This window comes from Panthera tigris, chromosome B1, assembly GCF_018350195.1.
Source record: "Panthera tigris isolate Pti1 chromosome B1, P.tigris_Pti1_mat1.1, whole genome shotgun sequence".
In the NCBI taxonomy this organism is placed as follows: domain Eukaryota; kingdom Metazoa; phylum Chordata; class Mammalia; order Carnivora; family Felidae; genus Panthera; species Panthera tigris.
This window is the reverse complement of record NC_056663.1, coordinates 204,133,334-204,158,605: the sequence shown is the minus strand read 5'-3', so window position 1 is coordinate 204,158,605 and position 25,272 is coordinate 204,133,334. Positions and strand designations below refer to the sequence as shown.

Sequence of the window (25,272 nt, the reverse complement as noted above, 5' to 3'; positions counted from 1 at the left end):
CTGGAGGTGGTGTGAGCAGCCGTGCAACGCGTGTCAGGGCTCTCTCAGTGCCCCGGCCCCAAAAGCACCGTTGCCTTTCTTAAGCTACTCAGTAACACCCCACAGGCGTGGTCTCCCCTCTGAATGCCAGCGTCTGGCTGAGGTGCTAGACCAGCCCCCACATGCTGAGTGGGCTGTGGAACATGCGGGGCAGGCCCCAGAAGGACGATATTCCTGCCAAATGTCCCGCTGTGTCCCCAGTCCTACAGGGGGATGTCGCTTGGGGGAGGTTGAGGCCTCCTGTCCCTGTTACCCCTCTAGACCCCCACTGCTCTGCCCCCCCATTAGAGTGCAGCCCCTGCTATGGTGACTGCTGACCCATGTCTGAACTTCCCGGGACATGCTCAGGTCCCACCTCTCAGGACAGCACATACTTCATGGGAAGCCTCTCGTCCTCACCCCAGACCAGCTCCTGAGACTCAGGCCTCAGGGACCCTCGACTTCTGCCCCCAAGTTCATGTCCACGGGCCACCGTCTTCTCCCATTCCACAGTCAAACGTAAGGGGTGGAGGAGAGTATAGGAGTGAGTGGGGTGATACCCTCAAGTCACAGTTTAGAGCAAGAAAGCAAGTAAAGGCTTCACCTGTGGAGAGCAGGCTTCCTACTCCGGGGACCTTCTGGCCGCCCCTCTGAATTGCCACGGTTGATGTTTGGTTTCTCCAATGTGGGAGTCTCATTTCTCCAGCTCGCTCTAGGTTTCCTGAGGAGAGATGCCTACAAGTCAGTGTGTTTTCCTCGGATGCACACTTGGGGACCATCTGTGGATAGTCACTGCTCGTCTGATGGTCAGCTCCTGCAAGCCAAGGCACTGCTGGCTGGAGCAGAGGCATGTGGGGGCCGCTGCACTGCCCGCGATGACCTTCAGGCTCTCGTGCTGCCTGTGAACCCACATGGGCCACGAGACCACTACTGGCCTGTTGGTTCTCTCCCTAGCAGCCTCCTAGATGTCTCTGTGACCAGGGTTAGGTTGGGTTGGGAGGCCTCGGTCCTCGTCAGTGCCGTCATGTGTTGGGGACCCAGAGGGCCATGAGTTGGCAAGACGTGCTCGCCTCTGCCTTGGAGAGCTTGACTGCCTTAGTGCACATGGCTCTGCTAAGCACACCGTGTCTGGTCTGCAGACCAGCTGAACAGGTGGGCCAGGGAGGATGAGGGCCAGACAGTGAGAGCCTAGGCTTCTGTGAAGGGCAGCTTCTCTGGTGCTGGGATCGCAGTTTGATTTTCCTGACACTTTTCATCTATCTGTATTGGGGAGAAAAAAAAAAAAAAAGCATTTTTTTAAAGTAAGCTGAAAGCATTTTAATCAACTGGAGAGTATTACATGACGTTTTCCCTAATTAAGAAATGTTTCTCTTTTATTTTAGAAAAGGTTTTGCTTTTTCTTTTTTAAAAGCTTTTACTTTTACATCAAGTTCTACTCATTGGTTTTTGGAGTTGTTTTGTTTCAGTCAAGTAAGAAAACTAGAGCTATATTAAAATAGTAGAAAAAGAAAATATTGCTAGTGGCTCAGAAACTGGGCCCTGGGTGTTCGTGACCCTTGGCTACAGGGGCTGGCTTCAGGTCTAGAGCCTGGTGGCATGGGCAGCCATGCTGAGCTAGGCCGTGAGGCCTTCATTCACTCCCTACAGTGCACGTCATCTTTGCTGAGGTTGTGGGAATGGTGACCCCCTGAATGTTGCTATGGAAGGAAGAAGCCAGAGTTTTCTAACTAGGTCATGTTTACTACGTGCGAAATTGTGGCAAGCTCCAGCTTCCGTGCTGTCTGCTCAAGAAGGGAGCAAGGTCCGCAGGCTCTTAGCTAAGCACGGACTCCATGGCACTCCCCAAGAGAGGGGTAGCAGAGCCATGGGCCACAAGCATTCATCCAGGAAGCTGTTCCCAAGAGTTTCACCGGTATTGGTGCAGTGGCCTTGAGGGACGTAATGAGATAATGCCTCAGGGCCCAGCTCCCTGGAGGTCCTCGGCCTAATGGACTGGATCTTCAGTGGGACCCGAGGTGCAGGAGCTCATGGGCTGGTGGCAGTAGCAGAGAGATGGGTCCGTTACTTGCTGAGCACATCACAGAGATGAGCCCAGAATGGCTGAGCCCCTGAGTCTGCTGGTGTTGGTCAGGACAGCTGCCAAGAGAAGGGCATGTGGGTGGAAGTGGTCACGATCAGTCAAGGGAGCTGGAGAGGAGCACGTGCAAAGGGACGAGGCCACAGGATGGCACACAAGTAGAAGCAGAGAGAGTATGTTGCCTGCCGGGGATGATGGGGCAGCTGGAGAATGCGGCAGGAAGGAAGGATGGGCACCAAGGCCCAAGATGGAGAACCAGTTAGGGCAAGGTGAGGGCACAGAAGGGGACAAGAACTGTGAGCATGAGGGGCCAGGCATCCTTTGGCCCTTGAGTGACTGTTTGGCTCTTCTCACTGGACAGTGAGCACACTGGGGGGAATCTTAGATGGCACCAGATAGTTGTGCCTGGTCGACAGGCCCAGGGAGCCCCTTTGTGGAGCACGTATGTGCACACACTCACTCCTCTGCCTCCCAGCCTTTGCTCTACACAGAACTCATTGCTCACCTTTCATGTCCAGACCCTTCCCAGTATGAGCATGACACCCCAAGACTCCCCTAAGCACACAGAGCATCTACTCCGGTGGGTGTGCTTGCTCCCCACCTGGAAGTCCAGTAATCCCAGGCCCATGTCCATATCCCCATACGAAGCACTGCTGATGTGAGTCCTGCCCAGTGAAGATAGCTGTGTGTGTGATGAAGGCCACACTTCAGGAAGAGTGGGCAGCGGTGATGCGTGGCATAGACTGACCACAGAAAAGCCACTGACACTCATTGCAGTGTTTGAGGGGAGGCGTCAGAACTAAAACTTGTCTTCTTTTTTTTAATGTTTATTTATTTATTTTTAAGACGGTGGGGGAGGGGGAGAGAGAGGGGGAGACAGAGAATCCCAAGGAAGGCTCCACGCTGTCAGCGCAGAGCCCAACGTGGGACTCGAGCTCACAGACCGTGAGATCACGACCTGAGCATGTGCTTTGAGGGCTGTTTCATGTTTGGGCATGTTCTTCGCGGTTCGTTTGCTTAGCAAACACTCGCAGGCCAGTGTCCCCAGACCACACCAACCAGATGCTTCACTGGGCAGCACAAAGCAGAGCTCAAAACTTGTATCTCATCCAGTGGGATTTTCTTTTCAGTGTGTTTCGTAATATTTGTGCTGTATAGTAGTACATGCACATAATTCTTAAACATGACTGCGAAAGCTGGAGGGCACTTTTCAAAACCATTCTTGCAGATTGTGACACTGGAGAGGGACAGGTTAGCCACCTGCAGCGGTTGTCCCCTCAGGCAAGCTCCTACCCATCAGACTGACCAGATCCAGACTGGGAGGGCGGGGTGGGGGTGGAGGGCCAGGAACAAGAATTACCATGGTCATTTTCAAAGTAAAAATCTCGTTTGCTTTTATGTTCATGCCTTATATGAGGCGGAAGTGGCAGATACTAATACATATTTCCCTTTTTATTAACAGTGGTTCTGCACTGAGTCATGCTTGCTTCTGCTACGCACTGATCTGTTCTTTTCCAGTTTCTGCATATATCATTTTGGTGACATCCCTGCGTTACCATTTATTTATATGGAGTGTGTTTTCTCCAAAACTTCTTTATGAGGGAATGCACATCCTCATCACAGCTGCCATCTGTGTGTTCTTCACAGCCATGGATCAAACCAACACAAAGTCATAGGCACTGGGGAGAACAATGTATTTTTAAAGTCCATTCACTTCATGCATTTGAGTAGTGAAAAAAATCTGTTTAAATGCGAGAACATTCTTAAAAATATTGTGAATTCTACAGAGTTGATGAATAGCTTCAGTTTCTTTCACTGCTATACTTGAATTTAGATCAAATAGTAAGTGATTTGAAAGGTCACTTTAAAATAGTTTGGATATGAATCATGTTCCCTTGTTGACAGTAACTCCATAAACTTCTGAACTTCTAATTTCCTCTGACTCAAACGTATGTGTTATTGTGGCGTCGTGTGGACTTAAGAGAGCCCGGGAAGTCTGTGGGAGGAGGCTTACCCACTGCCGGCGTTTACCTCACAGAGCTCAGACCCTTCGCTACCCTAGAAGACACTGGAGGTCTCGGGGAGCTTCGGTTATCATGGGTGGGTTTCATCTATCAACATGAAGACATTCAAAACCTAGTCATTGAAAATAAAGATGTAAGTTCAGTCCATGTTAACATAGCATATTTTTAAGAAAAGTAACTATTTTTTTCCAAAAGAAAAATACGTACTGAGGAGAGTGGCATTGTTTTACGTTTTTGCAAATCTCTGTAGCGTCTGATGGTTAGATTCTGCAATCATTCTGTTGTGATATGTGTGTTTGGTTGAAGTAGTCACACAAATACATGGTTGGGAAAGGGAGGAGGAGTATTCTTTTTCTAATCCTTGTGGATGTTCTTTTTCAGACTCCATTAAAATTCGACAAACAATGGTTTCTTAAAGGTTAACTGGAGAAAAAGCAAGTGCATGTAAAACAGGTGAAGCCCTATTAAGGTCTGCACCTGAGTTAGCAATTACCTGGTTGAGAAGTTCTGGGTCTGTGTAAGAGATAGTTGGGGGAGCTGGGTGAACTGTCTGTGGAGCTTTCTGTACTAGTTTTGCAACTTGTGAGATTTAGACTATTTTAAAATAAAAGTTATTTTATAAAAGCAAAGATTGCAGTGCCTGGGTGGCTCAGTCAGTTAAGCGTCCAATTCTCGGTTTCGGCTCAGGTCGTTCGTGATCTCATGGTTTTGTGAATTCAAGCCCCGCATCAGGCTCCATGCTTACAGTGCAGAACCTGCTTGGGACTCTCTGTCTCCCTCTCTCTCCGCCCCTCCCCCACTCGCACTGTCTCTGTCTCTCAAAATAAATAAACTTACAAAAATTAAAGGTTAGTTGCAATGTGGAATCTGAAACTGTGTCAGTGAAATTCTCTGCTCCAGTTTATTAAAATTCACTGATCAGGGGCACCTGGGTGGCTCAGTTGTTTAAGCGTCTGACTTTGGCTCAGGTCATGATCTCATGGTTTGTGAGTTTGAGTCCCCCCACGTCGGGCTCTGTGCTGACAGCTCAGAGCCTGGACCCTGCTTCAGATTCTGTGTGCCTTTCTCTCTCTGCCCCTCCCCACTCATGCTCTGTCTCTGTCTCTCGCACGCTCTCAAAAATAAGTGAACGTTAAAGAAAAAAATTTTTTAAAGAAACATCTTGGGGCACCTGGGTTGGCGCAGTCGGTTGAGCAACCGACTTTGGCTCAGGTCATGATCTCACTGTTTGTGGGTTTGAGCCCCACATCGGGCTCTGTGCTGACAGCTAGGAGCCTGGAACCTGCTTCAGATTCTGTCTCCCTCTTTCTGTGCCCCTCCCCCACTCACACTCTGTCTCTCTCTCTCTCTCTCTCTCTCTCTCTCTCAAATATAAATAAATGTTAAAAAAAAGAGAGAGACCTCTTTACACAGCGAAAGCTCACAATGGCAGATACAAGTTTTCCAACTCATGCATTTTAACTTCCATAATGATTTGATATTTGTATATATTCCAAAATGGTCAACTCAATCAATCTAGTTAACATCCATCACCACACAGAATTACAATTTTTTTCTTGTGATAAGAGCTCTTAAGATCTACTCTCATAGCAACTTTAAAATATATAATATCTAGGGGCGCCTGGGTGGCTCAGTCAAGTGTCCGACTTCAGCTCAGGTCACGATCTCGCAGTTCGTGGGTTCAAGCCCCACATCAGGCTCTGTGCTGACAGCTCAGAACCCGGAGCCTGCTTTGGATTCTGTGTCTGCCTCTCTCTCTGCCCCTCCCCTGCTCACGCTCTATCTCTCTCTCAAAAATAAACATTTTAAAAAATTAAATATATCTTAAACTATAATCATCATGCTGCACATTATATCCCCAGGATTTATTTTATAACTGAAAGTTTATACCTCTTGACCCCCTTCATCCACCCCCATTCCCCGCCTCTAGCAACCCCCAATTCGTTTTCTGTATCTATGAGCTTTGGTTTTGTTTGTTTGTTTGGGATCCCATATATAAGAGAGATCATACAGGATTTGTCTCTCTCTGAGTTATTTCACTTAGCATAATGCCCTCAAGATCCATCTATGTTGTCGCATATGGCAATATTGTGTGTGTGTGTGTGTGTGTGTGTGTGTGTACAAATATATGCCATGTTTTCTTTATCCATTCATCCATCAATGGGCACTTAGTTTGTCTTCATATCTTGGCTATTGTAAATAATGCTGCTATGAATCTGGAGGTACAGGTATCTTTTTGAGTTAGTGTTTTTATTTCCCTCAGATAAATACTCAGAAGTGCAATTGTTGGATTATATGGTTGTTCTATTTTTAGTTTTTTGAGGAACCTCCATATTGTTTCCATAGCGGCCACACCAATTTACATTCCCACCAACAATGCACAAGGGCTGCTTTTCTCCACATCCTCATGAACGCCTTTGTTATTTCTTGTCCTTTTAAATAATTTTTTAATGTTTATTTTTTTGAGAGAGAGAAAGAGAGACAGCATGAGCAGGAGAGGGGCAGAGAGCAAGGGAGACACAGAATCTGAAGCAGGCTCCAGGCTCAGAGCTGTCAGCACAGAGCCCAACGTGGGGCTCAAACCCACAAACAGAGGGATCGTGACCTGAACCGAAGTCAGTTGCTTAACTGACTGAGCCACCCAGGTGCCCCTATTTCTTGTCCTTTTGATGGGAGAGTGTTTCTTAATGTACAGATACTGAATATTTAATTTACAAATATTTTAAGATTTTTTTTATCACTTTCTAAAAATTTTTTTTCTAGTTACAGGTCATTTCCCACTTAATAATCCATTCTGAAAATCCATTGTTTCATGCTAAAACAGTAACTGGGGATCTATTTTCCATTATTTTAAATAGAAAACCATGAGGATGCAATTCATATCATACTCAAGCCCCCAATCAGTTTCCTAAAATGTAGCTACATATAGCAAAGTGTCTACATTTGCTATCATGTTAAGATACAAGATGCTTAAAATTGGTTCCTGGCCGGGGCGCCTGGGTGGCTCGGTCGGTTAAGCGTCTGACTTCGGCTCAGGTCATGATCTCACGGTCCGTGAGTTCGAGCCCCGCGTCGGGCTCTGTGCTGACAGCTCAGAGCCTGGAGCCTGTTTCAGATTCTGTGTCTCCCTCTCTCTCTGCTCCTCCCCTGTTCATGCTCTGTCTCTCTCTGTCTCAAAAATAAATAAACGTTAAAAAAAAAATTTTTTTTTTTAAAAATTGGTTCCTGGCCATCAAATAGTTAATATGGTTATGAACAACAGTTGCTCTGTGTCTTTTCTCCTAGATTTTAAAAATAGAAACTTAAAATCATTTTAAGCCTTTTTACCTCTCCAAAATAAACATTTAAAGCTATAAATTTCTCTGTAAGGTTTATTTTCACTGTATTTACAAAATTTCATATGCTGCATTTTTATTATAATCCAGTTTGAAATATTTCCTGCTTCACTTTTTGGCCTAGTAGTTGGTCCATCTTGATTCCATGTGCAATAGGAAAAGAAGAAAAACTGTAGTTTCAGCAATCATTTAGTGTGATATCTTATACCTGTTGATTAGGTCAAAGTAGTTGTCAGCCAGACCTTCTACATCCTTACTGATTTGTCTACTTATTCTTTCAATTACTGAGAGGATAGCTACAATTTCTAACTATGATTGTGGATCTATGTGTTTCTCTCTTAGATCTGTTAGTTTTTGCTTCATGTATTTTGCATTTCTATGCAATAATAATGAGGTAGCAAAAAAGATACATTAAGAAAACAGTTCCATTTCCAACTGCACACAAAAAAGTTAAACACCGGGGCGCCTGGGTGGCTTGGTCGGTTGAGCGTCCGACTTCGGCTCAGGTCATGATCTCACGGTCGGTGAGTTCGAGCCCCACATTGGGCTCTGTGCTGACAGCTCAGAGCCTGGAGCCTGTTTCAGATTCTGTGTCTCCCTCTCTCTCTGCTCCTCCCCTGTTCATGCTCTGTCTCTCTCTGTCTCAAAAATAAATAAACGTTAAAAAAATTTTTTTTTTTAAAGTTAAACACCTACAAGTAAATTTAGCAAGGGAGGTGAAAGACCTGTACTCTAAGAATTGTAAGACATTGATAAAAGAAAGTAAAAACACAAATGAAAAGATATACCATGCTCATGGATCAAAATAATACTGTCAAAATGTTCATATTATCTGTCCCCAAAAATCTACATATTTAATGCAATTCCTATCAAAATATCAATTGCATTTTTCACAATACTAGAACAAATAATCCTCACATGTGTATAGAACCACAAAGGACCTCAAACAGCCAAAGCATTTTAAGAAAGACCAAAGCTGACATATCACAATCCCAGATTGCCAGATACATTACAAATTTATAATAATCAAAAGAGTATGGTACTGGCACAGAAACAGACACATAGATCAATGGAACAGGCTAGAGAACCCAGAAATAAACTCAAGCTTATATGGTCAATCTGTCACAAATGAGGCAAGAATATACAATGGGGAAAAGACAGTCTCTTAATAGATGGCATTGGGAAAACCGGACAGCTACATGCAAAAGAATGACATGGGACCACTTCCATACACCATACACAAAAATAAACCCAAAATGGATTTAAAACCTGATTATGAGACAAAACCATAAAATTCCCAGATGAAAACATTGACAGTAATTTATCAACTGTAGCAACGTTTTCTCTGGTTATGTCTTCTCAGGCAAAAGAAACAAAAGCAAAAATAAATTGTAGGGACTGCACCAAACTAAAGCATTTTGCATAGCAAAGTAAACCATCAACAAACAAAAAGGCAAGCTACTGAATGGGAAAAGATATTTACAAATGATATATCTGATAAGGGATCAACATCCAAAAGGTATAAAGAATCATACAACTCAATCCAAAAAAAGAAAAAAAAGGTTTTAAAATGGGCAGTGGGCTTGAACAGATGTTTTTGCAAAACACAAATACAGATGGCCAACAGACACGTGAGAAGATGTTCAACATCGCTAATCATCAGGGAAATGCAAATCAAAACCACAGTGAGATATTGCCTCACACCAGTCACAGTGGCTAAAATCAAAAACACAAGAAATAACAAGTGTTGGCGAGGATGTGGAGAAAAGGGAGTTCTCATGCACTAGTGGTGGGATTGATAATTGATGCAACCACTGTGGAAAATATGGGGTTTCCTCAAAAAATTAAAAACAAATACTGTATGATCCAGTAATTCCACTACAGGGTATTACACAACAAAAACAAAAAACTAATTCAAAAAGATATATGCACCCCTGTGTTTATTGCAGTTTATTTGCAATAGCCCAGATATGGAAGCAACCTAAATGTCCGTTGATAGATGAATGGATAAAGAAGATGTGGTATACACCTCATGCTAGTCAGAGTGGCTAAAATGAACAAAAAAGGAGACTATAGATGCTGGAGAGGATGTGGAGAAACGGGAACCCTCTTGCACTGTTGGTGGGAATGCAAACTGGTGCAGCCACTCTGGAAAACAGTGTGGAAGTTCCTCAAAAAATTAAAAATAGATCTACCCTATGACCCGGCAATAGCTCTGCTAGGCATTTACTCAAGGGATACAGGAGTGCTGACGCATAGGGGCACTTGTACCCCAATGTTTATAGCAGCACTCTCAACAATATCTAAATTATGGAAAGAGCCTAAATGTCCATCAACTGACGAATGGATAAAGAAATCGTGGTTTATATACACAATGGAATACTACTTGGCAATGAGAAAAAATGAAATATGGCCTTTTGTAGCAACGTGGATGGAACTGGAGAGTGTTATGCTAAGTGAAATAAGTCATACAGAGAAAGACAGATACCATATGTTTTCACTCTTATGTGGATCCTGAGAAACTTAACAGAAGACCATGGGGGAGGGGAAGGGAAAAAAAAGGTTAGAGAGGGAGGAAGCCAAACCATAAGAGACTCTTAAAAACTGAGAGCAAACTGAAGGTTGACGGGGGGGGGTAGGGGAGAGGGGAAAGTGGGTGATTGGCATTGAGGAGGACACCTGTTGGGATGAGCACTGGGTGTTGTATGGAAACCAATTTGACAATAAATTTCATATTAATAAAAAAAAAGATGTGGTATATATACACAATGAAATATTACTCAGACATAAAAAGAATGAAATTCTGTTATTTATGGCCTACGGGTTACTAAGTGAAATAAGCTAGACAAAGAAAGACAAATACCATATGACTTCATATGCAGAATCTAAAAAACAAAACAACAAAAACAGAAACAGACTCATAAATACAGAGGACAAACTGGAGGTTGTCAGGGTGGGAGAGGGGTTGGTGTAGGGGTGTGTCAAATAAGTGAAGGAGATTAAGAGTACAAACTCCCAGTTATAAAATAAAGAGGTCAAGGGGATGAAAAGTACAGCATAGGGAATATAGTCAATATAATAACATCCAGTGACAGATGGTGATACTTACTGTTAACATTACATAATTATTAATTGTTGAATCACTATCTTGTACATGTAAAACTAATGTCACGTATGTCAACTATACTTCAATAAGAAAAATTTTTAAATAACTTTTATTTTTTTAATAAATTTTTAAAATGTTTATTTACTTTTGACAGAGAACAAGCAGGGGAGGGACAGAGAGAGAGGGAGACACAGAATCTGAGGCAGGGTCTGACACAGGCTCTGAGCTGTCAGCACAGAGCCTGACGTGGGACTCAAACCCACAAACCGTGAGATCATGACCTGAGTCGAAGTCGGAGGCTTAACCGACTGAGCCACACAGGCGCCCCTAAAAATTTTAAATGACTTTTGAACCTGTTATTAGACATGTATACATTGATATTTGTTATATCTTCCTGATATATTTACTTTATATCATTATGAAATATACCTCTTTATCTCTGGTAATACTCTGTCTTAAAGTCTATTTTATCTGATACTAATACTGCCACTCCAACTTTCTTTTGATTAGTGTTTGCATATAACTTCTCCTCCATTTTGATTTCAATCTACTGTGTTTGTATTAAAAATGTATCGAAGGCTCTTATAAACGCAAAACTTAGGTCCTGCTCTTCTATCCAGTCTAACAATCTCTGCCTTTTAATTTGGAATATTTAGGCCATTTACATTGAATGTAGTTATTTGTAGGTTGGATGTAGAGCTGTAAGTTCTCTATTTGTTTTCCTTTTTGTCACTGTTATTCTATTTCTTTCTTGCCTTTGAATTAATTTAATAGTTTTTAGTAGTACATTTTATCTTCACCATTGTCTTTTATTTTTTAAAAAATGACTGGCACTATCTTTTAGAATAGTTCTGAGTGTACAGAAAAATTCATTGGAAAGTGCAGGGAGTTCTCATATTACACTCCCCCACACATAGTTTCCTCTATTAACATCTTCCAGTAGTGAGGTACACTTGTTATAATTGGTGAGCCAATGTTGATACATTATTATTAGCTAAAGTCTACAGTTTACATTAGGGTTCACTCTTTGTCTTGAATATTTTATTAGTTCTGAGAAATGTGTAATGACATGAATCCACCATTATATCATTTATCATTATATAGAATAATTTTACTGCCCTAAAAATCCACTGTGCTCCGCACATTCATCCCTCCCTCCCCAAAACCCTGGAAACCACTGATCTTTTTACTGTCTCCATAGTTTTCCTTTTCCAGAATGTCACACAATTGGGATATTACAGTATGTAGCCTTTACAGACTGGCTTCTTTCACTTAGCAATATGCGTTTAAAGTTTCTCCATATCTTCTCATGGTTTAGCTCATTTCTTTTTAGTGCTGAATAATACTCCATTGTCTGGAGGCACCAGTTTCTTTATCCATGCGCCTACTGAAAGCACTCTTGGTTGCTTCCAAGTTTTGGCAATTATGAATAAAGCTGCTATAAACATCTGTAACTGGCCAGTGTCACTTCGCGCGAATTCAGCTCCACTTCCTGCCATGAAGATCTTGGGACACAGTGTGCAGCTACATGCAGGGATCCGAGAGGAGCAGGGTGAGATCCCTAATATTGGTTGTGCAGAGACCCACAGAGCCCATGTCAGGAGAGGGGGAGGGCCCGGGAAAGGAGGCCTATATGAAAAGAACTCCTGGATTACTTGGCATGTTTGGACACATGAACATCATGTTTTCATTTTTGTCAAAAGCTGGGGATGAGTTGGCCACGGGTTCATGGAAAACGTCGGTTGTTAATTTCAAGGAAAACAAGAAAGATAATGAGGTCATGGAACACTGTATACTTCACCAGTGGATGATGTTTATGATCTTAATAAAGTAGAATACTGATTTTGGGGAAAAAAAAAATCCAGAACTATTGGCATTGTGAAGAGAAAAGGTCATGCACTGAGTTGGGAGTTCCAGGAGTCTATCCCAAAGTTCAGTAATAAGAAGTCAGTAATCACACCCAAAATGGAAATAATCAGAATAGCAGTGTACTCACTGTTTCCCATAAATACAGAAGCATATTACCAAAGAAAGGGCTGCTTATGGGGGTGGAAATACAGAGTAGGAGGGCAAAACGATAGTAAAACTGACTGAAATGATGCATTATTAGTTTGATTTAACATTGAAATATAGATGAGTGTAATTTACCACAGTAACAGATTAATCGAGAAAATAAATGACTATGATGATGAGAGAAAAGCACTGATGGGGGCGCCTGGGTGGCGCAGTCGGTTAAGCGTCCGACTTCAGCCAGGTCACGATCTCACGGTCCGTGAGTTCGAGCCCCGCGTCAGGCTCTGGGCTGATGGCTCAGAGCCTGGAGCCTGTTTCCGATTCTGTGTCTCCCTCTCTCTCTGTCCCTCCCCCGTTCATGCTCTGTCTCTCTCTGTCCCAAAAAATAAGATAAACGTTGAAAAAAAAAAAAAAAGAAAAAAAAATTAAAAAAAAAAAAGCACTGATGGAATTCAATACCAATTTATACAAAACTAAACTAAAAATAGAAGAAAACATGCTTAAAATATTAAAAGATATCTACCAAGAGCCCAGACAAGCCCCATACTTAATGACTTCAGTCCTGTCATCCCCACCTCTATTCAAGTTTGTGTTGGAGATCTTAGAAAGAACACTTGGGTGGTGGGGGGCGCCTGGGAGGCTCAGGTGGTTAAGCATTGGGCTCTTGATTTTGGCTCAGGTCATGTTTTCACAGTCATGAGATTGAACCCTACATCAGGCTCTGTGCTGACAGCATGGAGCCTGCTTGGGATTCTCTCTGTCTCTCTCTCTCTGTCTTTCTCTCTCTCTCTCCACCCCTCCCCCAATAAACAACAAAAAGCTTCTTTCTAAAAAAAGAAAAGAAAAGAAAAGAAAAGAAAAGAAAAGAAAGAGAAAGAAAGAAAGAAAGAAAAAGAGAGAGAGAGAGGTGGGGGGAAGAGGAGGGAGGGAGAGGGAGGGGAGAGGAGAGGGGACACTCGGGCCAGAAAACATGGCAGAGGGTTTGGAGAACAAGAAACAAAACCATCAATAATCACAGATGATATTGGAAATAGGTTATTAGAACTGAAAAGAAATGTTTGCAATGTTGCTGGGTACAAAATCTGTATACAAGATCAGTAATAGTCTTTAAACCAAACAAGTAGATAACATAGTTTTCAAAAAGACAGCATTGACAATAACCACAAAACTTGAAATGCATCTCAGGGAAAATCTGACTCAAGTCATGCAAGGTATTTACAGACAAAAATATGGAGATTTATTGACAAACATATAGGAAGACCCAAACAAGTGAAGAGAGAGACTTACTCAAGGATGGATGAAGGGGCTCACAATTGTTGGGGTGGCATTCACCCAGATTAACATGAAAATCCAGTGTGGTTTCGTTCCGCACCCCAGCAAGGCTCTGCATGCCAAGCGACAGTCTCATCTAATATGCATGTAGAAAGGGCCAAGAACAACGCAGAAGAAGGCACTGAACAATCAGTACAGACACCTCTCTAGTAAGAGTGGAAATGCAAGTGAGGACACGGAGACGCCATTTCCCAACAAAAAAGGAGAAGACAAAGCGAAGGGGTGCTGAGATGGGGACCTGGGGCTGTGTGCTGCTGGGGGCTATAACTCTCTGAACCCCCATCTCCACACCACACGGTGCAATCACACATGGGTGTGGGACCTACGGAAACAGGAAGACAGGTAAAGCATTTTCCTTGCCCTGTGGACTATGAAAGTGAGAAAGGACATGATCCAGGGGTGACTTACTGCCATTTGTCCGCACAGTGGAATCAGTGGGACACAATGTGTCAGAGGAAATATGCCGCAGGCACAGGGAGAACCACAGATCAATCTCAGACACATAATGCTGAGTGCAAGAAAGCATATTACGGGAAGATCAAATATAGTATGATACCATCATGTACAGTTTAAAAGCATGCAAAAACAATACTGTATCCTGTGCATGGACACACACTTTTGTGGTAGAAGGACAAAAATATGGCAATGGTCCGTAACCAGCTTGAGTGAAGTGTGGCCAGAAAGACGAGGCGGAGGCTCTGGCTGCTCCTGTAATACATTACGGTTAATAGATGTTACCTGTGTATATTTAAGAGTAAAAGAGAAATGTGGACCAAACATGGGAAACAACACTTTAAAATCTTAAAATTTGGGGTTTTAGTTTGACGTTTCCTAGCAGCGCACACTGAATCTCAATGCTGATACGTGTGTGTTCTTTATATGCAACGCTTTGTGTCTAACATTTTCCTCAATCAAAATAAAAGAAGCATGCGAGAGGCTGCTCTAAGACTCTCCACACGCAGCTACTGGGCATTTGGAATGCAGCTGGTCCAAACTGAGATGTGCTCTATGTATAAAATACATACAGATTTCTGTACTTAGCGTGGAAAAAAAAAAAAGAATGTAAAATCTCTTTGCCCTCCAGTTCTCCCAAGAGCAAGCACAGGCACTTGAATCAGGGTGAGTGGCAGTTAGGGAGTGTGGGGCACCCTCTGGAACCCCCAGCATCTGGCCCAGCTGACAGTTGTTGAATGAAACACTGAATGAGGTGAGTTAGCAGAGTGCTGAGTTGAAGAGCTCGGAGGTGGGTGTGTACAGGGCATGTAGGACAGGATTCCGGGGGTGAGTGATGGGAGTCACTCAGCCAAGAAGGGGAAGATGTGAAATTTGTGGCAAAGACTGAGTTCAGGGTCCTCAGGGACCCGGAAGAGGGACGTGAGCAGGTGGCTGGTTATAAGCACCCAGGGGTCAGAAGGGACATGGAGATTGTCACACTACCCACCCTGTGCCTGGGTTTACAAAACTCCCACAAATGCTGCTTAGAAACAGAAAATTGGTCCTGCCTTGCGGCTGGACTGAGTTCAGATGGCAGTTCTCACGCCGGCTCTAACCTGGGCACAGAACCGAGTTCCCCAAGTCTCAGCTTTCCCACCTGTAAAGCCATCGTTTTCAAGATTAAAGGAGGCAGTGAAACCAAAGTGCCTGGCCCATGCCAAGCACTCCATACAAATTAGCCATCGATCAGGCGGTGCCCAGGCCGCCGACAAAGATGATGGTGTGTGCCCAGGTGAAGTTTGAAAATATCCAAAAACAATACTGTATAGTGTGCATGGACGGACCCTTGGGATCCCGGGGGCTGGCCTGCAGTCTTTATAAATGCTTCTTGGTTGGGCAAGTGAGGACAAGACGTCCGGCAGCTGGCGGGGCCTTCTTTCCCCCAGCCTCAGGCTGGACTGGGTCGGAAGAGGTGAGGGAGGCGGCAAGTGGCGGGCAGAGCTCATGCTGGGAGTGGCTCCACCGTGGAGAACCAAAGTAACGCACTTAGGGAAAAATAACCTGAGTTACACCAAATAGGCAAGAGGGACCCTCAGGGGCACGCCCCCGGGGACAAGAAGGGGGAATACAGAGCAGACGCTGTCCTGCAGGGGAATCAAGGGAGGTCTCAGCAAAGGTGATGTCCCAGCTGAGCCAGGACAAGAGGACACAGGGTTGGGGGACAGGGGACGGGCACTCTTACAGAGGCTGGGAGGTGAGAGAGCAGGCAGAAAGAAAGCTCCTAAGATGAACAAGATGGAGGCTGACCCAATGTCCTGCAAATGCCCTGGGGTAGAGGGGCCTACAGGGATTCCTGCCAGAGGGAGAAGGTCACCTTCAGAATAGCCTGGGATCCTGAGGCCTTTGTTTCCCAGAAGGACTGGCAGCCCCTCCCCACCTCCCAGGCACTGAAGCCACTCCTGCCCCAACCCTACACGGAGAAGAGAATGACATATGCCAGTCTGGATTTGCAAAATAATTCAGTTACTGTGGCTGTTACCTCAAAATATTTGCAAATAAACCAAATATAACTTATTTTCAGAAAGCATTTCCCCTTGGGCAATTAATTTTAATGTTTCTGCTTTTTTTAGAATATTCATCTGGAAGATCTATTCAGCTCCCTAAATACCCATGGTCTGATGAGGGCTCCAACGGCTTTATTCCCCAGCAGCACGTCCCAGGGAGGGAGTGCCTGTCCTCTGAGGTCCTGAGCAGCTAGACCCGCACAGAAAGGCTTGAAGGCTTCCTGCAGAAAAGAATGAGCAAACCACAAACCTGAAATGAGCTCTGCACTGAGTTCAAGATTTGTCCCCCAAAATTCTGGTCCACACAGAGCGTGGCCTTATTTGCAGATCACGCTGGATTAGAGTGGGCCCTAAAGCCAATGAGAATGTCTTTGTAAGACACACAGAAGGGCACCCAGAGACAGAGGAGAGGGCTGCACGAAGGCAGAAGCAGAGATTGGAATGATGAGTCTCTAAGCCCAGGAGCACCAAGGAACACCAGCATCCACCAGAGGCCGGGAGAAAGGTCTGGAATCGATTAGTCCTCAGAGCATCCAGGAGGAAGCAATCCTTCCAACACCTTGATCTCAGACTATGAGAGAATAAATATTTGCTGTTTGAAGCCACCCAATTTGTGGTACTTTGTGACGAAAGCCACAGGAAACGAATTTGAGCCCCAGGTACCTGAGGTGGTCCAGGCCCCCACTACCAGCCCCACACTTTGCTCCAGAGACACACCCTCCTTCCTCAGCCAGTCAGCACCACAGCTGGTTCTGCTGTCCCACTGCACACCCAGGATCTGATGTTTGCCACACTATTCATTCAAAGGGCCCTACCAGATAGGAGCCCCCCGTCAGACTGTCCCCAGGCCCTGGTGGCTCACAGAGAAGGCTGCGGGGTCAGGCTGAGCTGGGTCCATGAGATTTTGCTTCCCTTCGGGAACAGGGCAGTTCTTGAAGGCCAGTTTCTTAGTGGGACAGCACAGTCTGTCCCGCATTTTGGGGAAATGTTGCATCAGGAGTAGAGGCGAAGAAAGAAATCAGGCTGGTGGTTTAGGAATAGGGTAAGGACCACAGCAGGTGCACAAGGTCAAAGCTGGGGTCTGAGTGTTGGGGAGATGGGCAGATGAGGTGGGGCACCCCTCCAGCGGCCGGGGACGCCTCTGTCCACCCGCTTACATGTTCTGCACATTCCTGGTAGACCTGGCCACACTCAGGCACAGTCTTCAGGGCCAGGACAAGAGCCATGCAGAGACAAGGCATAAAGGATCGTTGGCACATTTAAAGGAGTGTGTTGTGCTTTCACACAGATTTTATTGACCCTAAAGCGGCAAGACATATTATTGGCATTCTGTTGAGGATAGATGGCAGATGAAAAGGCAAATCAGAGATCAGGGCTTCTCTAGGTGAAATTCTCATGTGTAAATCGATTCCCCTCAAAACATGGAGATTTTAAGAAAACTATTAGAAACACGGCTCTGTGGTAGGAACCATCAGGCTTTCTCCTGCCACCCCAGGAAGTCCTTGGAGAATTCAGATTGGGGACGTGACAATATATGAATACTATTTTCCTAGGTTAATTTTTTCCCATTTTGTTGGTGTTTTGTTACTGTGTTAAAGAGTGGCAAATTAAGCAGATATTGGATCATCTGGAAAGTAAACCAGTTGACATTAGGCTGTGGCCTCTGTCTCATATAAAAAACAGGTACACAGATACATAAAGTTGGTACATATCTTTATGCCAGAATTCATTTTTCTTATGGTCTCTATCATTTATTAATGTTCTTTCTTGATGAGAAAGCAGTGATTTGAGGGTAATAATAACCTCGAGGGCCCCATGGGACAGCGTGGCATGTAGGCAGCCCTTGCTCAGCGGGCGAGTAGACCTCCAGGTGACCCAAAGAGGTCAGCACCAACCAAGCCGTGGCAGTGTCGGCACAACACGGACCCACCTAGGCACCTAGGAGGTCAGCCTGCCCCACAGCACTCGCACGGATGCCAGAGCACCTCTGATGTGGCTTGCTGTGCTGTGCAGGCATCCAGGTAAGGGGTCACCCCGCTATCTTCCCCCGGCACGTGACAGAGTGTGCAGGCCTGCGCAAATCTCTGCACCCGCCAGGTACCCTCCACGGCATGCCTACCGCGTGCATACCCTCTACGCTGCAAGGGGACGCGCCAGTCTACAGTCGGGCCTCTCCAACTCAGACAGATTCGACCCGGACACCCCGGGCAGGGCTGCTGGCCTGGCCCTCAGACACTTCTCATGAGGCACTATATGTGTGTGTGCTTGCGTGCGTGTGTGTATGTCCCACACAGTGTGTGTGTGCATGTGCAGACATATACACGTGGAACGTGTGGGCACTTATTCCTACACATGCATGCATGTGCATTTGTCCTTGTGTGCACGTATGTTCACTCGTGTGCGCCTGTACTTGTGTGTGCATTCACGCACCCGCACGTGTGTGTGTGTGTGTGTGTGTGTGTGTGTGCATGTTCAAGTCTTCTGCCTGAACTGTGTCCTGACACCAGCCAGGAGTAAAATCTTTATCACCAGCAGCTTGATCTTCATCACAAACACTATCTGACTGGTTTTTAAAATTAAAAGATTAATTGACTTTCAGTCAAAACTTCAGTTGCATGGTTCAGATTTGTGTTGCCAAGGGCAGAACACCCCCTCTGACCAAAGAGAGTCCTGTAAACCCAGATGCCTGAAACCCTGGGAGGGCCTGTTTAGCAATCTAAGAAAACATGCCTTGTTTGGTGGCTACCCCCTGTGTTATCTTAGTTAAATTATTCCCTTAAAAGTAAACAATCTTTATGTTTAAAATAATAACTTACAAACTCAGCATTAAGTCATGTAACAATGCTAAAATGTGTTTAGTTTAATTCCGGTACTTTGTCATAATCATAAACTCTTGATCTGGCCTCCACCAGGCCAAGCGTTCGTTACTTATTATTCTGAGAAGCAGAGTAAGACCCATTTTAGGAAAGTTCCAGGAACTGGCACTATTTTCTAGAGCACAAAGAATCCATTTTAAACAACTAAAACTTACGGGAAGTAGAATGGACGTGAATAAGAAGTGAGGGCCGCGAGGCGGAGCCCCGCAGGGGCAGGAGTGGTCCCGAGGAAGTCACTCCTAACTGGAAGGAGGTTCAGTAGCTTCCTAATTCTCCACTCATTTCCCTGAGTACTGATCTTTGGAACAATGTGAGTTTGGGGAGACTTGATTTTATTTCCTCTCATAAACTCTAAAAAATAAAACCCTGGTATCCCACATCATTATATCAGCCTCAATAAAGTGGAGTTGACAATATCCGTGGAGTTAGACACACTTGCATCTTTAAAAATCTCATCTAGTCCGTTGGGCATGTAGAAGTTTGCCAGGGGAAAAGCAGCTGCCTGCACACCCCAGATGCTCCCTGCTGCCCTGGCCAGATGACCACCCAGATGGCATGATGCTCCTGTGCTGGCCCCACCCACCTCACCCCCTTCTGCCTTCTGTTCCATCTCAAGAAATGTCTGAAAGTTGAGAGAGGTCACTGATTTGGATTGCAAATTTGAAAGATTCATAAGGCATATGACATTTTAAGCTGTACAAACCATGTAAGATGAAACACTTCAGAAAACAAGAAAGGTACTGGGAGGTCTGACGTCTTGTGTCCATGCTGCCCACGTGTTTGCTCTGCTGGGGTGGTCCTTGCCCGGCGGCCTTCTGCAGGAACCCACCGTGTGCCCGTCTATCCAGTGCACAGTGGCCTAGCCACCTCCACTGGGTGAGCTCTGGGTGGTCAGCCCTGCAGCTGCCTATGAGATATCTGCTCCGGGAGTGGAGAGCAGCCCTGCTCAGGAAGCAGGAAACCCCTGGCAATCCCTTCTTGATTTGACTTAGGTAGGTGGGGAAAAGTATCTTAAAAGCCACTTTTGCTGCCACTTATCACATTTCCTGCTTAGGTTGATGACCACCGGGCTGGTGGTACCAGGGCAGGTGATGGGCCAGGCTGCGAGGACCAGCGGTGGGACTAGTTGAGCCATGCCCTCAGCCTGGCTGAATCCCGAGGCTGAATATGGACCAGTATCTGAAGAGGCCTGTGGTTCAGAACCTACTAACTTGGCTGTGAATCATCCTCTTTCCTCAGGCAGCATCAACATAACAAGGAGATCTCCATGTTACACGGCAAGGATCAGGTGCTGACCGGCGACAGGTCCCCTCCACTCCTCTGCATGGAAGCCGGGCCTCCTGTCTCCAGCAGCCTCCACTGCAGCTGGGCAGCCCCGCCAGGTCCAAGCTGGGGTGGGGGCCCTGATTGTCTAAGTACAGGAGACTGTGGCTTTGGGCAAGGAACGTGGAGCTGAGGAGAGGTCTTATCCCAGAGCCGGCACCTGGAAACTCCACCTCCACCCCTAACTCCGGCTACTTTCCCACAATCAGAAGTGAACCCCTTTACGCTGCAAAGGCATTACACATTATTTGTTCATTATCACCTAAAGTGTGGTGCTCACCCCTGGCAGAGCACTGGGTGTGTCCCTACCTCCTTTGGCTCGGGGCACACACCATTCAGGTCAGGGTGGGGCCATTCCGCTCTTCCGCTACACTATTCTGCTCCAAGCACCTTAAGAATCATCGGCACACCTCCCCGGCGCCACAATCCCAGCACGTGGGGTTGTGCTACCTTTTGCCCGAGACTCTGAGCCTGCTTGGCTCCCAGCCAGGCCACCAGACTGGATGGAAGCGTATTTTGCCGTCACCGAGAATACATTTCATATTGTGCGGGTAAGCATCCTAAGGATTTAAAAGTATGACCTTCACATCAGTTAAGGCTATTTAAGGGGTGTATTTTAAATGAAATGCTATAATATGCAAAAATTACCAGATCACTGAATTAATCAACAGGAAAATAATCTTTGCCAGAAAAAAACTATGACTGTGATTTTCCAAAATAGGATTGGATTGTTCATATATACTAACCAAAAATAAGCTCAGCTTTGCAGTAGAAACCCCACCGCCAATTTCCAAAAAAAGAAACGTTTGGGACCTGGTACACACACAGGGGAAGTTAACTGCAGGAAGAGGTTGGATGGAGGCAACCGCCTAGCAGAAAACTCCAACTCAGCGTTTGTCTGACCAGATCCAACCACTGGCCCCAAAGTGGGTTGTGTGTCGACACCCTCTAACTCCAATTTGATGAATATCTCCAATAACATAGCAATTAATTTAATAAAGGAACTAACCAATTTTAAATTGCAATAAATTTACCAAACATTTTCACTGTTTATGGAGAGCTTTACAGTAAGAAAGTATCAACAAAAGCAGGCACATCCGTGTACAAAGTGTCGCTTGTTGGGTGCGTTTTCACTTCTGCCATTCTGCTCCTTCTGTCCTCTCGGCGAGGGTTCTTCCTCCCGCGAAATCACCCTCTCTTTCTGAGCTCTCACCCTGGACCGGACTTTGCCAAAGAGAAGTGCGATGGGGGCGAGGCAGCCCCGAAACATTTATTGTAAACTTTAAAACGGAATCCGGATACGAACAGACACAGAAAAGAAGAGAAACCTCCCAGACACAGAAATGGTAATACTGGAGGCCCAGTCTCTCGGCGAGGGGCCCTCAGCGACGCGAGGCCAGTCCGCCCCTGAAGGTGCATCTCCGCGGCATGTCCACGGCAGGCCTGGTCCTCGCTCGCGGGCGGCGGGCGGTGGTCGGCCGGGGAGGCCCGCGCCGGCTGGCGCGCCGTCCGTCCGTCCGTCCGTCCTTCCGGGGAGGGCCCCGGGGCTCAGCAGGCCCGGCTCGGCTCCCAGGGGCGCGCGGCCTCGCAGGGCTGCCGGCAGCAGTAGGGGTAGGAGGCGTTGAGGTCGGGGTCCGAGGGCGCGTACCCCGGCAGCTCCACCGACGGGTGCCCTCCGCAGCACACCTCCACACCCGCCTCGTCGAGCGCGTGGAAGACGCCCACGTTGATGTAGGAGACTGCGTGGTGCGCCCCGAAGCCAGCGCAGTCCCCCGGGGCGGCCACGTCCGAGTCCTCCGGGGACAGGATGGAAGCGTCGCTCGGCCGCGGCTGCAGCCGCCGACCGCGCCGGCCCCGCCGGCCCCGCCGCGCCCGGGAGGCTGGCGGCTGCGCGCGGAGCCCGGGGCCGCCGCGGGGCCGCGCCAGGGCCCGGGCCGCCCTCCGCCGGCCGCGCCGGCCGCGCCGCGCCTGCGACGCGCGGTAGTTCTTGACGAGCAGGAGGCTGAGCAGGCCCAGCAGGCACTCGAGCGAGTTGAAGACGGTGGAGAGCACCAGGCCGCGCTGGTAGTCCTTGAGCTGGCGGCACTTGGCCGACGTGGCGCTGTCCAGGGTGCTGCGGGCGCGCGGCGCGCCGGGGGCCGGGCCGGGGGCGGCGGCGGCGGCGGCGGCGGCGGGGCCGGGGGCCGACGCGCGCGGGGGCAGGCAGTAGTGGGAGTACTTGCGCTCCACGAGGGACACGGTGTCGCCGTCGATCACGGCGCCCGCGAAGGCGCTGAGGACCCCGAGCATGAAGACGAGGACGCCGAGCAGCAGCAGGTTCTGGCTGCTCCCCGGCCCCGAGGGCCCGGCCGCGGCCCCCGGCTCTCCCGGCGCGGCCTCGGGAGCCCCCGCCGCGGCCGCGGGGACCCCGAGCCCCGAGCCCGGGCCCGACCCCGCGAGCGGCGCGTCCCGGGGCCCGCAGCAGAGCAGGGCGGCGCCGAGCAGCGAAAGGCCGGCGGCCAGCAGCAGCCCCGAGTAGAAGGCGCCGGCGGCCGCCCCCAGCCGGAACGGCTCCCCGCGCAGCTCCGAGCCCAGCGAGAAGCACTTGAGGCCGACGGCGGCGGCGCTGAGCGCGCAGGCGAGCAGGAGGCAGGAGGAGAGCGCGGCGCAGGCCCCGCGGACGCTCCACTTCATCCTCCGCGCCCGAGCCGGCCCGCACCCCGCGCGCCCGCCGCCGCCGCCGCCCGCCGCCGCCCCCGCCGCCTGCGCCTCCTCCCGGCGCCGCGCGGCCGGACCGCCGGCCTCCTCCTCATCCTCCCGCGTCCTCCCGGGCCCGCGCCGCCGGCGCCGGAGTCCGCATCCTCCGCCTCCCGCCGCCGCCGCCGCCGCCGCCGCCGCCGCCGCCGCCGCCGCGGCCCCGCGCCGGGAACCGATGCGGCGCGGAGGACCGCAGGGCGCGCGCGCCCCCTCCCCAGCCCGCGGCGCCCCTCCCTGGACGCTCCACTCCCCCCACCCCACCCGCCGCCCCGTGCGCCCGGCCCAGGCGCCGCCTTCCCCCGCCCCCCTCTCCACCCTCAGCCCCCGCAGCCCCTAGGACTCCCCTCTGCCGCCTCCCCAAGAAGAAGTGACCCCCCTCCTCCCTCGCGCCTCTCCGCCTGCCTCCCACTCTCCCGGCCGCTCTGGGAACACTACCCCCCACCCCCACCCCAAGTCTTTCTACCCCGGACTCCTCTAGGGGCCCACTCCCCAGTACCTCCCACCTCTCGGGCCCCTAAGGCTGCGCTTCTCCCGCGACCGGGCTCCACGCCCACCACCGGCCTACCAGCGGCCTGGAAGCCTGAGGAAGTTGGCTTGGGGTGCAGGGAGAGGGGGAAGAAGGGAGCCCGGGTGCTGGTGGGGTAGGAGGGAGAGCCTGGGTGCAGAAGGGGAGGGGGCCAGTCTGCGGGACAGGGGAGGGAGGAGGACAGAGGAAGGGAGAGAGTCCAGGTGGGGAGGAGAGGGGAGAAGGGAGCCCAGGGAAGGGGTGAGCCTGGGTGCTGGGGGTGGGGGTGGGCGGGGGGGGGGGTTGGGTGCGGGGAGTCTGGATGCCAGGAAAGGGTGGGCGAAGGAGATCAGGTGCTGCTGGGACGCTCCAGCGCACCCTGGAAATCGCCCGCTGCTGTGCGTGGGGGTGGGGGTGGGGGGAGGCGGGGAGGTGGTAGGGATGCTGCCCAACTGGAGGTGAAGCCTTGGACGTTAGTCTAAAAAAGCCCTGCTCCGGGATCATGCAGGAATTTCACCAGGGCTCGGGTGAGTGTGAGTTAATTTCATCAGAAGGCGGTTCACGGCCTGAGTGCCACGGTTGGGGGGAGGGGGCGGTAAACCGCCTCTTTCTGACCACCGGACCTCAAGGTGGGTGAAAGGAAGGCGTGGGGTGTGCGGGGCGAGGGGGGTGGCCTTCCCCCAGGCCTCTCCGGGCCCTGCATCCTCTTGCTGAAAGGCGATCTGGGATGGGACGTCTCTGGAAGGCCCTCTGAGGTCCCACCGGGCCGAGCGGCTGGGCCTGCGCCCGTGGTTCCTTCCACACCGTCTCCGCTGCTGCAGCAGCGAGGCCGGGGGAGCAGATGACTCACTCTGCCGGCTAATTGCAGCGTTAAATAACTTCGCGTTGCATCCAGAAGCAGGCGTGGCTGCAGCTAGGGGAAGAGCTGGGGGAGGGGGCGGGGAAGGCAGGGGTGCTCTGGAACACACCTCTGTTCCTGCCACCTACTCAGCAAGTTCTGGCCTGCGGAGACACCCCCCCCCCCCGAGCTCCCAGCTTCGTACCCCTTCCTGCACAGAGTGCCTGTCCATCGGCGCCTGGTGAGCACAAGACCCCAGCGGCTCCTTGCGTCTGCGGAAGGCCGCACCCACATTCGCAGGGGTCCCTCGCCCACACCTCACGGACACCATCTGCCCAGTAACTGTGATATGAACCCCCCTTCCTGCGGCTCTCTGGACATCTGCGTGGGACTGACTCGAACCGCAGTAGCTGCGAGGAGAGGAGCGCGTTGCGCTGTATTTTTAGCAGGGAGTGCAGATTTTAGAACATCAGCTGAACCTCCTCGTTCCGTCCTGCTCCTCTGGCAGGGTGCCTTGCCAGAAAAGCGGGGATAGTGAACCTTCTTTCACATTCATGGCGTATAGGTTTGAAAAGGACAGTGTGTAAATCA

General features: G+C 48.9%; 2 protein-coding genes across 7 annotated transcripts in view; one reads left to right on the top strand and one right to left on the bottom strand.

Moving 5' to 3' along the window:
* PIGG (phosphatidylinositol glycan anchor biosynthesis class G) overlaps positions 1-17,050 on the top strand; it is a 56,371-nt gene extending 39,321 nt beyond the window's left edge. For 5 of the 6 annotated variants that reach the window (XM_042985223.1, XM_042985222.1, XM_007093169.3 and 2 more), the window contains one exon: positions 3,558-4,031. In XM_042985223.1, coding sequence (XP_042841157.1) covers positions 3,558-3,771 — 214 coding nt within the window. In that variant the 3' untranslated portion in view covers positions 3,772-4,031. Of the gene's footprint in view, positions 1-3,557; positions 4,032-16,469 lie in introns of those variants that run through there. The other variant, XM_042985224.1, reaches the window with a different exon arrangement.
* A 5,100-nt stretch (positions 17,051-22,150) lies between these two features.
* TMEM271 (transmembrane protein 271) lies at positions 22,151-23,275 on the bottom strand. The gene has a single exon (XM_042982772.1). The coding sequence runs from the start codon at positions 23,273-23,275 to the stop codon at positions 22,151-22,153; it is 1,125 nt and encodes a 374-aa protein (XP_042838706.1).
* Between the last annotated feature and the right edge of the window lie 1,997 nt (positions 23,276-25,272).